We start from the raw sequence: 15,767 nt of genomic DNA, 5'->3' as shown, positions 1-15,767 counted from the left end.
TTCTGCATCATGTGTCTACTATGTCTCTAGAAGCTGGTTGTCAGCCTGTTTGTTCTGCCTTTCAGTAAGAATTCCTACAGAATTGTTTCAAATCCTGTCAGCCCAGATAACTCGGTTTCAGAAATGTAATTAAAGGTTGCCAATAAGAAACATTTTAGATAGAAACCCATGCTACCGCAATATACCACTTAAGGCTTTGAATGTACAACCGTTCGGAGAACAGGTAACCAATATTAACATAGATCCACAGCACATGCATTTCCTGGGAAGGGATCACGCATGCTCTATGACACTGCACTCCAGTGTTTGTCACATTGTCTTTCAAGATCTCCATAGAGAGTTAAACAGTAAGATCAAATTACTGACTAATTTCTATCATTCTTAATTTACCATGTTACCTTGGAAAAATAGCTCACTGAAGATAAATGCTGTCTATCAGATAAGAGACTCTGCTTTTCTACCAAGAACGCAGAAAATAGTCTATCTCTCTGAGAAGTCACCGATTTTCATCCATTTCTTTGGAACATTAGCAGGGTTTAATTTCCATGAACAGTACTTCTTTACAATTGTAATGGGTTAGATTAATGAGGTAAGAAAACTGAGTATAAAAACGAGAGCAGTTTTTTTTTATTTCATGATTTGTTTTGTAAAATTAAGCCTTGGTAGATGGCATAAATGCTAAAGGTACTGGTAATGACTGCGCACAGGGGATAGGAGTTAAGTAGGTCTATAAATACAATAAAATGTCTTTGAGGAAGGGGACACAGCATAATAGGAATGGGGCACATGGGAAAACATCTTCCACAATTTTTTTTTTTTACTTTGCTTTGGTCATGGAGATTTCCAACAGCTAACCATCACATTCCTTCCTATTTAGTGTGGCTGTCATTGTATTTTCGTTTTTACCTCAGGAATATTGGAGACAATTTCAACAGTAACACCACAGCCTGGAATGGTACTTCGATGGGACATTCTTTTTAAGAAACTTTGAGCAAACCCCTAAAAGAAAACAAGAAAAAAACAACTTAGTAATAATAAATTGTTATAAACCATAATCGGTTTCACAAAGAGAAACCAGCTATTTACCTCTAACGAGTTTTGCCGTGAAACTATTTCACAGTGCAGTAGATTGACATCTATTGGTTGGGTCTGGAAGTGTAATTAAGTAGAACGTTTTTTTTATCATAGTGGAGTCAGAACCATGATATAATCAAGAAGATCACAACGCCACAATAAGTGACCTCCATATTACAATTTTTTTGTACAATATAATTTTTTGGGCACTAACTCCTCTACTTCGGGGAGACAGGATGGCATGTGTCGCTAGAGTCGTTTCAAACTGCAAAAACTGCTATTTATAGATAAGTAACTGTATTAACCTCTTCTAGATTCAAATTCTGCACAGTAGTGGTGAGCTTGTAGGAAGTTGGTACAATTTAAAAAAAAAAGATTTTTATTAAGTTTCATTACAACAAAGCATAAAAACATCCCTGTACATAATAAAGCAGCATAGCACAACACTTCATCATCATAAGAAATAATTATTATTCTATAGTCACCAATTTGCATTGTCCCATTGTTCGTATTTGAGCCCGGTCCATCCACCCATAAATCAATCCTCCTCATCCGAGTCTGAATCATCAACTTCTCGGTCCGTAGGTGGTTCACAAATATCACCTCTATATTTATTCCATGCCCCCCAAATTTTACTCCACTTCTTAGGGCAACCCCTACTCCGGAACACCTCCTTCTCGGCAAACATGGCTGCATCCATGTCCCTTCTCCATATTGCGTGAGATGGCATCTCCGTCCCTCCCCACTTTTGTGCTAGGTTTCTTTTGGCGAGCATAATCCCAAGTGTTACCCAATTTTGCCCGGTGGGTGTGAGGTCATTTGGCGCCGATATATTTAATAAACAGCGCCTGGGCTCCGGTACATAGGTTTTTAAACAAATATAAAACTGATTATTGAAAGATTTTGATAGATGTACAAACCAAACTTGGCACAGAAAATACTGGTCATTGCACTCTTAATCCTTATTTCCCAGTTTTGTTTCCCACGATATGTCAAACAGGAACACTTTAATACAGACATGAATCCTTCCCACCAACCCCCAAGGTACATACGATTTTATAATAGTCTGACCTGCAATGACTTCCTTGTCGCATAATAATACTTTCTAAATGTAAATATTGATGTCCATGTTGCCACTGTATAAAAAACTTCTTAATGAAAATGTTAGCAATGAAAGATAAGTTGTTTCCCTTATTCTTAGAGCAATGTCCCCTTGGTTTAGATGAACCTCCAACATCTAATTTGCTATAAAGTAAGCTTTTTGCACTGCCTGAACTATCCACCTAGCGACTGTCCTTTTAGTTACGGCTACTCGTACGATTTGTAGACCACATGTGGCATAAAATTGTTCTGTAATCCGAATTTGCTTAACATTCTGAATATACTACATAATTGCTCTCCTGATGTCTAGTGCAAGTAATTTGTATTTTCAGGGGATGTTTGAGGTTTTTGAAAATATGACAGAGTAATAACCTCATGTATATGAATAGGAGTGAAGTGTCCTCATAACCACCTTATCTTTATGTTTTGTAAGGTAGAATTCTTCTACAAATAATGCATAGAGTTCACCAACTCTCATTTCAGATGTAATGGGAACCAGAAAAACTGCCTAATAGTAGGTTTGGTTAATAATTAATGTTATCTTATGCCCTGGTTCTTAAGGTGGTTTAATCAAACCAGAGAACCAAATTTATGTTCCACTGCGATTGTGGTGTTTTTGTCTGTTTGAAAATCTTTAACTGATATCTTCTCCTTGTGTATGGTGTAATTACTGAAAGATGCAAGTGTAGTTAAGATTAAAATCTATTTAAGTATCTCACGTACCTGACAAACACTGTCTAGTTAAATGCATCATTCAGACAACTGATCTTAGAACACAAATTTGGATAACTACACTGCTTAGTTTTATTGTAGTTCCTTACAGATGGCTTTTTAGCTCTGTTAATAAAGTTCATACAATCTTTTGGCAGGTTTAAATGTTGGAATTCTAAGATTTCAGAGGCAAAGCTGCTAGTTGCAGACTGTGGGTCTTTTTGAAAGATCTTTCCCCCTGTGTTGTTAATATGTGTTTCTCTACTGATATTAGTTCTATATTGTTTTGTGCCTTATACACCAGATGTCAAAAACCAGGTCTGTCTGTTTTGCTGGGCTCTAATAATTCTATCATAATTTTGAATGTCTTGACTTTATTACCTTTTGTATTTGTGGGATTGATGGAGATGCACAAGCAAATGTCATGACCCAAATTATCAAAAGATGATTTCCCTTTGTTAATGGTAATGTCTGAAAGGTTTAGCTTTTGCATAATGTGCTTTCTCTTGCAGTGTATTAACTTGTGTATAGTCTGAGTCACGTTCTCAAAATTGCATCTCCTATGTATATATTTAGCTTCCATTCAAGGGATACCTCTTTTTCACGGTTCAGAAAATCAACTCAAGATTTTTCCTCTCCTGGTACAAGGTTTGCAGGCACTGTTACATTTCTGGCAATTAGTGAAAGCCAATCGTCTTGCAATAGTGTTGAGCGGATAGGACATTGTCCCGCTTTCCAAGTTAGTTTTTCTTTCCAAAGAAAACATTGCTGTGGTTTTGTCTTTTAGTATTTGCAACACATTTGATTTGCCTTTGAAAAGCCTTCATAGCTGTAAATATCATCTTTGGCTCTTTGTGCGGTTTGGTTACCTCCTTCTGTAACCAATGGTCCTTGATCTTAGAATGGAAAGGGGAAACCACCAAACCAATTGTTTTGTATCAGTTGTGGTGGTAGTACTTTGAAATGCCTGCTCTTCAATATATTTTTTCTGTTCCACCAATTCAATTATTTTTCTGCTCCACCCCGAAGCGTAAAGTACGTCTAGTACCCCTGGGTGTTGCTTTCTAATCTTTTTATTATTTTCAATTGATAAAAGTGTCACCACATAATCAAATAATTGACTTTCGCCTTTGCATTTCTACCTGGTGATATTTTTTATTGTAGTTCACTGCCCCTAACGCACAGCATGACAACACCAATGCAGGGTCTTGCAGCATTAGGCATTTCCTTTCTCCTCTTCGATCATATTGTTTCTTGTGATCTTTCCCTGGTTGTCATATTTTCTCACACTTTTTAGGGCGTTCTCTTCCATCATAGATTTGATTTGTGACCGCGGACAAGACCTGAATGTATCTGTAAAGATGCCCTTTTAGTTGCATCCTCCTGTGCATCTATTGGTGTCAGTCTCCTGCTTTGCTAGTAATGTTCCTCTTGGCTAGTATTATCTACATAGGATCCAGCGCTGTGCACAACAGAACTGTGCTCTGATGGTCACTTTTCAGGTCTTTAAGTGCTTCCTATTCCAGTTCATCTAGATCTCATCAGTGTGGGGCTCTGCTATGAGGGGGGCAACTTTGTGTCACTAGAGGTATCTAAGAAACCAGCATTTGGTAGATCTACGTATAGGCCAGCATCAGTGTAATAAGGAAAGAAATTGGCTACCTGCTCATTATCGTCTTCGAGCAGAATATTTTGAAGCCATAGAATGGGAATGAGAATCTGATTTGAACAAGGCTTCCAATCTGTGACAGTTCGGGTGTCAAGAGAGAGGCTGTGGGTTATGCAAAACGAGAGGCTTCGCATTGGTAATTATACAGCGAGATAGACTTTTCTTGGGCCGACAACTTCTCTGGAGCGATATAGAGCATCGGAGTCCGATCTGGTGCAGGCATTGTGGGGTTCGAGGCTAGACACAGGGCAATCAAAACCAATGATGTCCATGGCGTAGGAATGGAGACAAGGGCTGACGTAGGTAGAGAGCGAGGAGGAGGCCCATGGTGTCAGTGTCAGACCAAATAAGGTCCATTGTAGATCTGTAGTCTTCCAATAAAGGGTTGTACTTGCTGTGTGGTCAACAATAGTCTAGGGAGTTCAGGGCATGACATGACCACACTTGGAACAGGCTTTGAGTCAGACAAAGGAAGGGGCGTTGGGTCCTTGTAATACCGTCTGTGTGACTTCTCACTGGAGTGATGGTGGCGAGACGTGGACTAGCCTCGTTTAGAAATCTGCGCTTGTTGTGCAACTTGTCCCTCGACTTCTTGTTCAACTTCGACTTCCTGGAAAACTGGGACCTGCAGAGATTCTGAGACCTGGAACGAGAGCAAGCCAAAAACTTGCAATGAGAGTGGAGCATAACATTCCTTGCTTTGTGTTTGGCAATGTACAGCTTTGCCTCACACTCCCCGGGAACTTGTGGGTGCATTAGGGAGCATTTGTTGCATGACTTTGCGTCATGTACAGACTCTAGAAATCAAAGGTAGGAATTGGGTGGATCTGTGATGGGCTTCTGTTTCCCGCAGTCGATTTATGGCTTAAAGCCTCTGGTTTTTTGAGGGGACATTTTCGTAGCAGAATGTCTAATCTGTCAAATTTGGTATCTGCGAAAACCAGTTAACTTGAAAGTCAAAGGAACTGACGCAACGGGGAGGCACCTATATTCAGCTTTGCACCGTCACTTCCAGAAGGGGAAAAAAGTCACCACAGAACCCAGCGGTGTCACAAGCTGCTGCACAGGAGTTACTGCTATGAAAAGTTCAAGTTCCAGTCTGGAAACCGGTGAATCCAAAATGTACGGAATCTTAGAGTTCAAAGTATCCATCGGAATTGCACTTTTAGATCCGATTTGGCCAAGGGCTTCCCACCAATAAAACTGTAGAGATGTCAAATATTTTAATGACTATCAGCTCCTTTCTACCCAATGCTATAGCCCCCTCACTCAAATACAATATTGTCTCCCCAACTTCCAAAAGCCTAAATATTCCTTGTATTACCATGTCGGAGTACACAGCGTAAATTGGCATTCTCTAAGCTCTGTTACCAGGAAAGCTACTACATTTGGCATGATTGTGGAGGCCTGCACATTGCATAATTACTTAGTGAGAGATCCCATCTAGCACAATACTTCCTACGCTCTGAAAATCCTTGCAGCAGTTAGTAGGAATTTACTTTAAAAAGACTATTGAAAACAATACACAAACTGCAAAGTCAGTAATTGAGAGGCCTCAGCGGTTTAAAGTATTTCAAGATAAAAAGATAGCTCCTGCGGTTCCCACTGTGATAGCTACTGATAGAAAATCTAGAATAGGTGGCATGATGTTAGGCTGGATGACAATTTCCCCTCCATACACCAATCTTGTGCTCAGAAGTGATGAGCACTTTAGAAACAATTACAGACAGGGTAGAATCCAAGCATATCTAAGTAGCTTTCACTCCAACCAGAAGTAACAATGCAGTGGCACGCATGCCACTGTCTAGCTAAACAAATATATACTCTTCCAACTGAACAATAAGAACACAAACGCAACAAAGTATCTATTTTTTGGAAGGAGCATAGGGGAGTGAGAAATATGCAAATAAAGGAGTATGACTGAAACAAGGTTGATGTGTAGGGGTACATACCTGCCTGCCATAGACACTGACACAAATGCGCTTGCGGAGTACTAAATGCATTTCTGCTGGATGACTGAGCTGCACGGTCACACGCACAATCAAAAACACTCTTTCATCTGCTGCTGTTCCTTTGCTGAGCTGAACACAATTGTGAACTGTACAGTCCCAAGAAGCTTCTGCCTTAACCTGTAAGGAAAACAGTATTTGGTTAAAAGATTTGCTGTGACTGACCTATACATCAAACTCTTACAACCTCACGTATGCCTCTTTTGCACTCAACTTGATCTTTACTTTCCCCACAAGAGGCACCCACATTGAGCATTTGGAACATAAAATCAGAACTTTGTTTCAACTACACCTCCTTGCTTAGTTACTTATGCTACAACTTTGTAGGCTTCTCAAATCCAAGGTGAATCATTTTACGGTAAATGTTGGGGACGGATTGTTACCCATATGCTTTTGCTTACATTTGTTCTAGCATTTAATAGTAACAGAACCTTAGAATGTACTAGCTTTAGTAAAAGGCTGTGCGCCCATTATCAATCATTGTCAAGTTTCCATTAAACACTGTGGCTGAAAAACGATAAATACAATGATCTATCATTGCAGACAAAGATCAAGTTATATCACTTCCTGAAATTCCATCCGGGTTAAAGAGCATGTATGGTCACTTTTACTATTTCTATGATGTTGGCAAAATGACATCGGGAACAACCACTGTTTACAACAATCAAGACTCTAGTCCAGTTGGTGCTCAGTGAGTAATGAGAACTACTTGGAATGAGGAATGTTGATTCCAATATGACAGAGGGCACTCAAGAACTCTGGAAACTATTTATTTACCACTTTAAATAGACTATTACCTAAAGAAGTCCCACCACATTAAGCAAAGGAAGGTTTTGTAGCCGCTACATTTCACCTTAACCAAAGGTCCACAACCCTCACCAATGCTACTGAATGCCTGGCCTCTAGGTGTTATCACAGTAAGACACACTAACCTCACTCTCATGATGTTTAGCTATCTGCAGTTCATAGAACTCCTCCTCGTCTTCAGCAGTGAGAGTAGCGTCCCATCCACCAGCTTCTGGCTCATCAAGGGCATCCTGGGAGCTAAAATCATCCGCTAGTACAAAGGAGAAAGTATTTAAGTTTCAATAAATTAATAATGCTCTGGTTGGCACCAGAACAAAAAGACTCTTCTTTATCAATGTAATGTAGTCGGCCACAAGACTGACACTTCCGCTGTACTTGTCATTATTAATGCAGATCAGATCCTTCTTCGAAAGGGCATACAAGGACGACACTGAGGGAAAAACAGCTTCACAAACTATGGGTTGCACCTCGCAGCACATCGATATGACAAAATCCTTAAAACTCTTTCAACCCCTCAAAGCCCCCTCATCCTTCATATCAGTTAAAGTCAGCTTTTGCCATCATGCTATTGACAAGTGCTAGTCACCTTGTCACCCGTACTAACTCACTGGGTCTATTGCATCAATTGTGCGATCTGTAATCATCTCATTATTTGCATTCACCACTTGCTACAGGACAGAAATGTCTGAAATATCAGAGGGTTTAAATCCTTAATTTGATAATTGCTTTGTCTGAAAAGCACAAGTTACAATTTGTGTAACAATATATTAGTTAGTGATAGATTCCTTACCTTAGAATATCCCCAGGCGTCAGACTGGTTTCGGAAAGTTTTTCGTCCGCAGTACCCCTGCGTGTTGGAAGGTGGCTTTGTGCGTTGTATGCGCCGAGATGACGTCACAGAGACTACTTAGGTGCCACCCATGCGTGCTGACGTCAGTTCTGTACACGACTTTCCGCGCCAGGAACGCAGAGCCATGCAAGAAACTGACCACTGGTGCCATGAAACTAGGGCCCTGAAAGGGATGACCTTAACCGTAGAAATCAGTTTGCAGAACGGGGAGGATGGGTGGGGGGGTAAGGAATCTATCACTAACTAATGTCTCTTACAGATATATCATTACACAAGTAGTAAATTGTGCATCTGAAAGAGACATGTTAGTGATAGATTCCTTACCTTAGAATAGATACCCCAGCAATACCAAACCAGGTGGTGGGTCTGCGAACAAGCTTACACCAGAAAGTCACGGAGAACAGAACGGCCAAAGAAGCAGTCTCTCCGGCTTGACTGTCAAGGCAGTAATGCTTGGTAACCGTGTGCAGCGAGGCCCACGTAGCTGCCAAACAAATGTCCTGCAAGGGAACGCCACGTCCCAAGGCAGAAGTGGCTGCCGTTGCTCTGGTAGAATGAGCATGCAGCCCCACAGGAGGTTCCTTCTTAGCCAACGAGTAACATGCTTTGATGCACAGAATGACCCACCGAGAGATGGTTTGTTTGTGCACGGCACAACCTTTTTTGGCGCCCACGTAGCCAACAAAAAGTTTGTCATCCACCCGGAACTGTTGTGTGCGCTTTAGATAGAACAAGAGCGTACGTTTTGGGTCCAGACGGTGGCGCCTCTCTTCCTCTTTGGAAGGATGCGGAGGCGGAAAGAAGGTGGGCCAAGTGATGGTCTGCCCGATGTGGAAGGGCGTGACAACCTTTGCAAGAAAGAAGGACGAGTCCTTAAAACCACCTTGTCCGGATGAACAAGAAGAAAAGGAGGTTTAGAAGAAAGAGCCTGGTGCTCACTCACTCTTCTGGCAGAGGTGATAGCTACCAGGAAAGCAGTCTTTAGAGTGAGAAGACGTAAGGGACAGTTATGAAGGGGCTCAAAGGGAGCACACATCAGATAGGTCAAAACAAGATTGAAGTCCCAATGAGGCATTATGAAAGGCACATGAGGAAACGTGTGTCTAATGTCTTTGAGGAAGCGATTAACAACCGGAGACTCAAAAAGAGAAGGCTGATCTGGAAGCCGTAGAAAGGCAGAGATAGCCGAAAGATAACCTTTGATAGTGCCCAGAGCAGAGCCCTGCTGGGCCAAAGAGAGAAGGAACAGAAGTACCTCAGAAACAGGGGCAGAAAGGGAATCCACAGCCTTTGCTGTGCACCATGCCACAAATGTGTTTCACCTGCAGGCGTATAAAGTCTTAGTGGGGGGGACGCCTGGCTGCCAGGATGACATCATAGACTTCGGGAAGAAGATCAAAAGCTGTCAACTGTTGCCGCTCAATCTCCACGCATGGAGGTGGAGGCTGGACTGGTTCGGGTGGCGGACCGTCCCCTGCTGCTGCGACAGAAGACCCTCCCAAAGAGGCAGTAGGATTGGGGGAACGATCGCCATGCTGAGTAGCTCGGGATACCAGTATCTTCGTGTCCAATCCGTAACCACAAGGATAACTTGGGCCGGTCGCGCCGAATGTTCTTCAGCACTCTAGGCAGAAGTGATATACACTGCCAAATGATATAGGCCATGCTTGTATTTCAAGTTACGAGTCAGACAAACTGACTTTGGAAAAGCTTTTTTTAAATATGAAATATCTGTTTGTTTTGAAAATGCTAGTTTCTTTTAGAAGTTGTGAAACTACAAGACTGTAATATGGAAATATACCTTTGTGGGGTCTATAACATCCCATTCACAAACTATGCTGAGAACTATAAAACTCTTATCCAGCTGGCCTTGCTGGACCTGTGTTTGTTGATCTCTGTACATACACACTAGTAATCTCATTGTTATCATTTTTATGTATGATCACTGTGGGTACTGAGTGCGTTATCACTTCTATTTAGTTTTGGATGACTATGTGACTCTAAATAGGATTCTAAACTCATGGAGACTAGCTGATATATCGGTGTTGCAGTAATTACATGGCTGCTGAAAATATTGAAATACTCTATATAAACTGCATGTATTGGATTGTTTGCAACATATATATTGAACACGCGATGCTCAATGTAGACTATAAAAATTCTAGCGAAGCTGTTGGCTGAACGGCTGGCGCCGGTGGTCCCGCATCTTGTTCATGCTGACCAAAATGGATTCGTGCCGGCACGGTCCACATCTTTGAACATTAGAAGGTTCTTTCAGATAGCGGCGGAGGCGCCCAGGCAGTGGCCCAGAGCGGGGTGCCTGGTACTCGACCTGGAAAAGGCTTTTGACTGCCTCGAGTGGGGGTACTTTGTAGCAGTGCTGGTGCGCTATGGGTTTGACGTGGACTTCCTTCAGATAGTAGATCTTCTCTACAAAGACCCTGCAGTACGAGTGTGGTTGGGCCCCATCATCTCTGAGGAGGTGGCGGTGAGTAGGGGCACAAGGCAAGGCTGTCCCCTGTCGCCCCTACTGTTTGCGCTGGCAATGGAGCCTCTGGCGGCAGCATTGCGTCAGGTCTTAGATGCGGGAATTCCCCTGGGGGACGCAACACACCAGGTCTCCCTTTATGCTGACGACCTGTTGGTCTTCGTGCCCGACGTGACCTGCATTCCGGAGCAGCTGGCACAGCTGCTACACCAATTCGCAGAAGTCTCGGGGCTCCGGGTAAACGCGGCCAAGTCCTGTTTATATGCGTTCAATGGTAGAGTGGAGGACCCGGAGTACAGCCTGGGAGGCACCAGAGTCCGCTGGCAAGCAGACACTTAAGTATCTGGGGATCCAGATTTATCGACAACAGGCTGACCTGCTTGGTGGTAACCAGGGGCGGGCGGTGACCGCGCTCAAGTCTCAGATAACCTTCTGGTCCACACTTCTGTTGACGATCATGGGTAGAGTAGCTCTAGCCAAGATGGTAATGCTCCCCAGGCTCCTCTACTATTTTGCCAACCTCCTTCTGTTGGTCCCGGCCTCCTTCTCAGAACTCAACGTGGTCCTGCGGGACTTCATCTGGGGCGTGTCCCTGCACCGGCTGGCACTGGTGAAGTTCTTTCTGCCAGTCGACAGGGGAGGGCTAGCCGCCCCCTGCTTTGAACACTACTATCTGGCTTCGCAGCTACAGTGGATTGCCCGCTGGCTGGCGGATAAAGGCAGGGAAGACACTGCTACGACCGAGCCGCCATTTTTGCTGCGCCGTGTCACCATGCTTTTCCACCCGCTGTCGGCACCCAGGAAACTAGACCCGCCGCTGCTGGTGGTGGCATACAAGTGCTTCCGTAGAGCCCTATTTCTCACCAGAAAAGTGATGCCATACGCACCTGCTGTGCCTTTGGGCGGCTCCCCAGGGAGCGGTGGGGCTACTGCTCACCCCATGCTGGAGCAGTGGAAGGACGTGGACGTCCAAACGCTGGGTGAGCTCTTCAGAGACGGAGCACTGGTGGCCTATGAGACACTAGTAGCCGAGGATGGGCTGCCCCCTGGGGGGTTTCTGCTGCATCGCTCGCTCGTCGCACATATGGCAGCCAAATGGGGAGACCTGATGACGGAGCCTGAGCAGCACCTAACCGCTCAGTACCTGCATGTTATGGGGAGGGGCAAGCATCTGGTCCGTTGCTTTGCCGCATCGCTAAGGGCCCACACAGAGATTGACTTGACCCCACTCAGAGGTAAAATGGGAGAGAGATATGGAGCGAGCGCTGACGAATAAGGACTGGGAAAGAGTTCTCAAAAGCCCGATGCGTATTCCCCGGAACGCGCGCTTCCGCCAGATACAGCTCTTCATCCTGCATAGAGCTTACCTAACACCTGAACTAATCATAAGTATTTCCACCGTACCGATGCGTCCTGCCCTAGGTGCAGCACCTTGACATAGGCATCATTCATCTCCTATGGAACTGTTCCAGGTTGGGTGCTTATTGGGAAGCAATAGGTGAAATGTTGGGGGTGTGCACGGGTCGCGACGTCCCCTTTGCTTGGCCAGAGTATATCCTGCATCAATTCAAAAGGTCACCCAAGGATAAGGCGGCCTCCCGGTTTTTAGACCTCGGCTTGGTGGTTGCGAAGCGCCTCCTCACGAAGAGGTGGAAGGCGTGCGGATAAGCCAGCGGTGCAGGCATGGGTCCTCTCACTCCAGGCGTGGGCCCGGGCAGAATGGATAGCAATACGGAGGGAAGAAACGATAGGGCTCAGAAAGGAACCTATGGCAGAACGTTGGAAACATATGCTTGATACCCTGCGGCTGCCAGGGGGGACTAGCGATTCAGCTGCTGTATTGACCTGAGTGGATGGATGGGGGGACTTGACCACGCGATGTCTTATTACTCAGATAACCGGTCACCGGATTTCCTTTAGATCTGTGGGCATGTGATGCACATTTATGTATTTTTTTGTAGATGTAGTTATATATGTGGGGGGGCGCCGTGGGGGAGGGGTTAGGAGAGGGGGAGGGAGTGTAAGCACACGTGACTGCCAGCGATTAGCCGCTTCTGTTTGAATACTGTTTATGTTTTTACTCTTATTATTCTATGGTTGCATAAAAGTCACTTCTGGGCGAAAGTATGTAATAGAGAGATCCACCCCACAAGCATGTTACTGTATAGGACTGCAACACAGGATAGCCCAAACCGTAAGCGGAAGGAGTCCGAACGGGCCCTACCCGCACCAGTAACATATAGGTGCACGGCCCTCATGTAGGTGAACTTGTCAACGCAGCTGCATGTTTTCCTGATGTATAGATCTGAGATAAATGTATGTTGAGCTGGTGAGTCCGGAGCTTAGTGACATGCTGACTGATCTTTATACTGTATCTTGCAAATGTGAAATCTAACAAAATGCTAATAAACAGACTTGACAAAAAAAAAAAACATATATTGAACACGTTATTGAGTAGGTCCACAGTGAACCACAATTTCTTACGTTACTGTTGGAAAGGTCCCAGGATGCTAGTTTCCGGTTCAGGGAAGACCTGGCTTGGCAGTTCAGGCTGGACTATTCCCATGAGGCACAGGGTCAAGACTGATTTGCATATAGGTGGGTCTGAACTGAGGTGGCAAAGTGAACTAGAGAATGATGATGGATTCAACTCAGATCTGTGACTGGGGGTGAGTGTCTGAAAAGTTTCAGCACTCCGTCCATTATCTCCTTGTGTTTGCACTGTTGGAAAGGTGGCTGCTTTTGCTATATTGTTGTTGAAATTTCCTCACTTAAGAGGCACCCCCCTGAATTCTGGCCACAGCTCTGCTTTGTTTAAACCTCCCTAGTAAACAGAAAACTTTTTCTCCAAAGAGTCTTTGGCTGCGGAGACGCATATCTATTACCATGTTTTGAATTTTGCTGGAGTACTGTGCTGATGAGATCCAACACAGGCTGTGTAGCACCACACCAGATAACATGCACCATTTTACTTTGGTTGCATTTTCTTCACTGTACAAATTGGATATCATTAAGAAGAGGGGTGCAGATGTTTGGTGCTCTTTCTGTGCTTCCTACCAAATCCATGATGAGAAGGCGGGACACTATTTTTGAGGAATTTCTTCCTCACTGTTGAGAGAATTATTGAGAACCATCTGCACTTGGACTTAGAGTTCTTGTGGGAGGGCATGAAGATTTCTGCTTTGATTTCCTGGGTGGGTTCAGTAGCACGATTTGCATGTGATTACCTTGTGTTCATATGCCTAAACATCACTGCATCTCCTCACATGACAGTCTGTGAATGACATTTTTCACCATTGTCTGGTGCAGAGTTTAACCCCTTCGCTGCGGGGGTTAATCCCCCGCTGTGCTGGGGGGAGGGGAGCACGCACAGCGCCTCCATGCTCATGACTAGCTGAGCTTGTCATGAGCTATGGCGCTCCTGTGCTCATGACGAGCTCAGCTCGTCACAGGTGTATTGCCTCCCGTGGAACATTCAGCACAGCGGGGGAATTCTCCCCGCACCTGAGCGTTCCACGGGCCATGACGAGCTCATGAGCACTGGAGCGCCGTGGCTCATGATGAGCTCAGCTCGTCATGAGCATCCAAGTGGCTAAATCCAAATGACATTGAAGGTGACATTTCATGAAATGCTTAGTTCAGTACATTGAAGAAAAATGACAGCTAAAGAGAGAACATTAGCAACTCTCGACCTAGTCAAACTATCATAAAAAATATAAAATAATGAACCACATGGCAACTCCTGAGATTACCAGCATATCTATGCCTGCCAGCCAAAGTTAATGCACATTTCACTTCATCGCATTTCTACGTGGTCTCTAACACTTTAGCTGTTTGATAGGGGCTATGAATGACCAAAAACGCTTATATTACCTTACTTTTAATTTTTAAACAAAGTGAAGGCAAATAGAACATTCCAAAAAGGGTTCTTAAGGAACACTAAGCTCTTTTCACTTCACTAGAAAGTACATGGTGCTATTTGAAAAGTAAAGCAGGGATAACCTGTAAACACAATTCTCATTAAATGCTTTTTTTTTGCACCAAAAAAGAACATGGAATAGTAAAATGTATCAATAACCAAAACACTAATATATATTTTTATTTAGTCCTTCACTATCTATCCATCTTATAAAATATTTAATACACCTCAAAGATTCTAAATCCCTACCTCATAGGTAAGCCTGTTTAAAAATGGCCTACCGTTTAGATCCAAGAAAGTAACTGGTATATGGGTTTCCATTCCAGGTACAGGAGTCCTAAAACATGAGAAATGAAAGCAATGGTGAGTAAATATGATTTAATTAAAACGTATGCTAAAAAACATTAACTTAACAACACAATGTAACTCTTGAAATTCAATCATGGCCAAAACGTTTGAGAATGGTCTCAATGGTGGTCAATTAGCGGCTGCATGGTCTCCTACACGTTTAAGACAAACGTTTTATTTAGAACTTGTAAGAAATCGGATTTTTTATTGAGGGGGGGTTTAATCTTTCACAAGCAACAACCACAATACTGGTGAGTGAGAACCACAAAAGTCACTCAATTAATCTGTGGTTAACTCGGATAGCTTGGCACAAAGCAGCCAGGCTTAACTTGGAGGCACTGTGTTAAGTACTTTAGCAGCACACAAACAGAAATACATTGAAAACACGCCACAAGAGATTTCCCACACCAATATAGCAATATTGAGTAAAAATAAATAAATAAAATGAGACCAAAATGACAAATATCTAATCAGTAGAACTGGAAATATGCAATTTTAAAGGTTTAAGTAGATATAGCGCCAAGAAGCAGAAAGCGCTGAGTGTTTGTATCTGGTGACACTAGACCGGGACAAAGTCACAAGCTCAAGCTGACGGCAATGGAGTGCAGGCCAGATACAGTGACCAGGTTAGTCCCACTGAAAATGTTACCTTCTCAAAGTCCAGTGAGCAGAGTTCAAAATGTAAGGATTTCACAGGAGTAGCAACTGATGCCAGTCAAGGGTCCAGGACCTGGAAGGCACCTCTTGGGGGATCAGGAACTCGCTCCAATAGAGGTTTGCAGGGCTCAGGC

General features: G+C 43.6%; 1 protein-coding gene across 2 annotated transcripts in view; it reads right to left on the bottom strand.

Annotated features, from left to right (window-relative positions):
* KIF13B (kinesin family member 13B) overlaps positions 1-15,767 on the bottom strand; it is a 698,786-nt gene that overhangs the window by 189,749 nt on the left and 493,270 nt on the right. For both annotated transcript variants that reach the window (XM_086927999.1, XM_086928000.1), the window contains 4 exons: positions 14,910-14,965; positions 7,497-7,621; positions 6,508-6,684; positions 907-999 (listed from right to left, as the gene is read on the bottom strand). In XM_086927999.1, coding sequence (XP_086784125.1) covers positions 907-999; positions 6,508-6,684; positions 7,497-7,621; positions 14,910-14,965 — 451 coding nt within the window. The remainder of the gene's footprint in view (positions 1-906; positions 1,000-6,507; positions 6,685-7,496; positions 7,622-14,909; positions 14,966-15,767) is intronic.

The sequence above is a fragment of the Lissotriton vulgaris genome, chromosome 6, assembly GCF_964263255.1.
Source record: "Lissotriton vulgaris chromosome 6, aLisVul1.2, whole genome shotgun sequence".
Taxonomy (NCBI): Eukaryota; Metazoa; Chordata; class Amphibia; order Caudata; family Salamandridae; genus Lissotriton; species Lissotriton vulgaris.
This window is presented reverse-complemented; position numbering and strand designations above follow the sequence as displayed.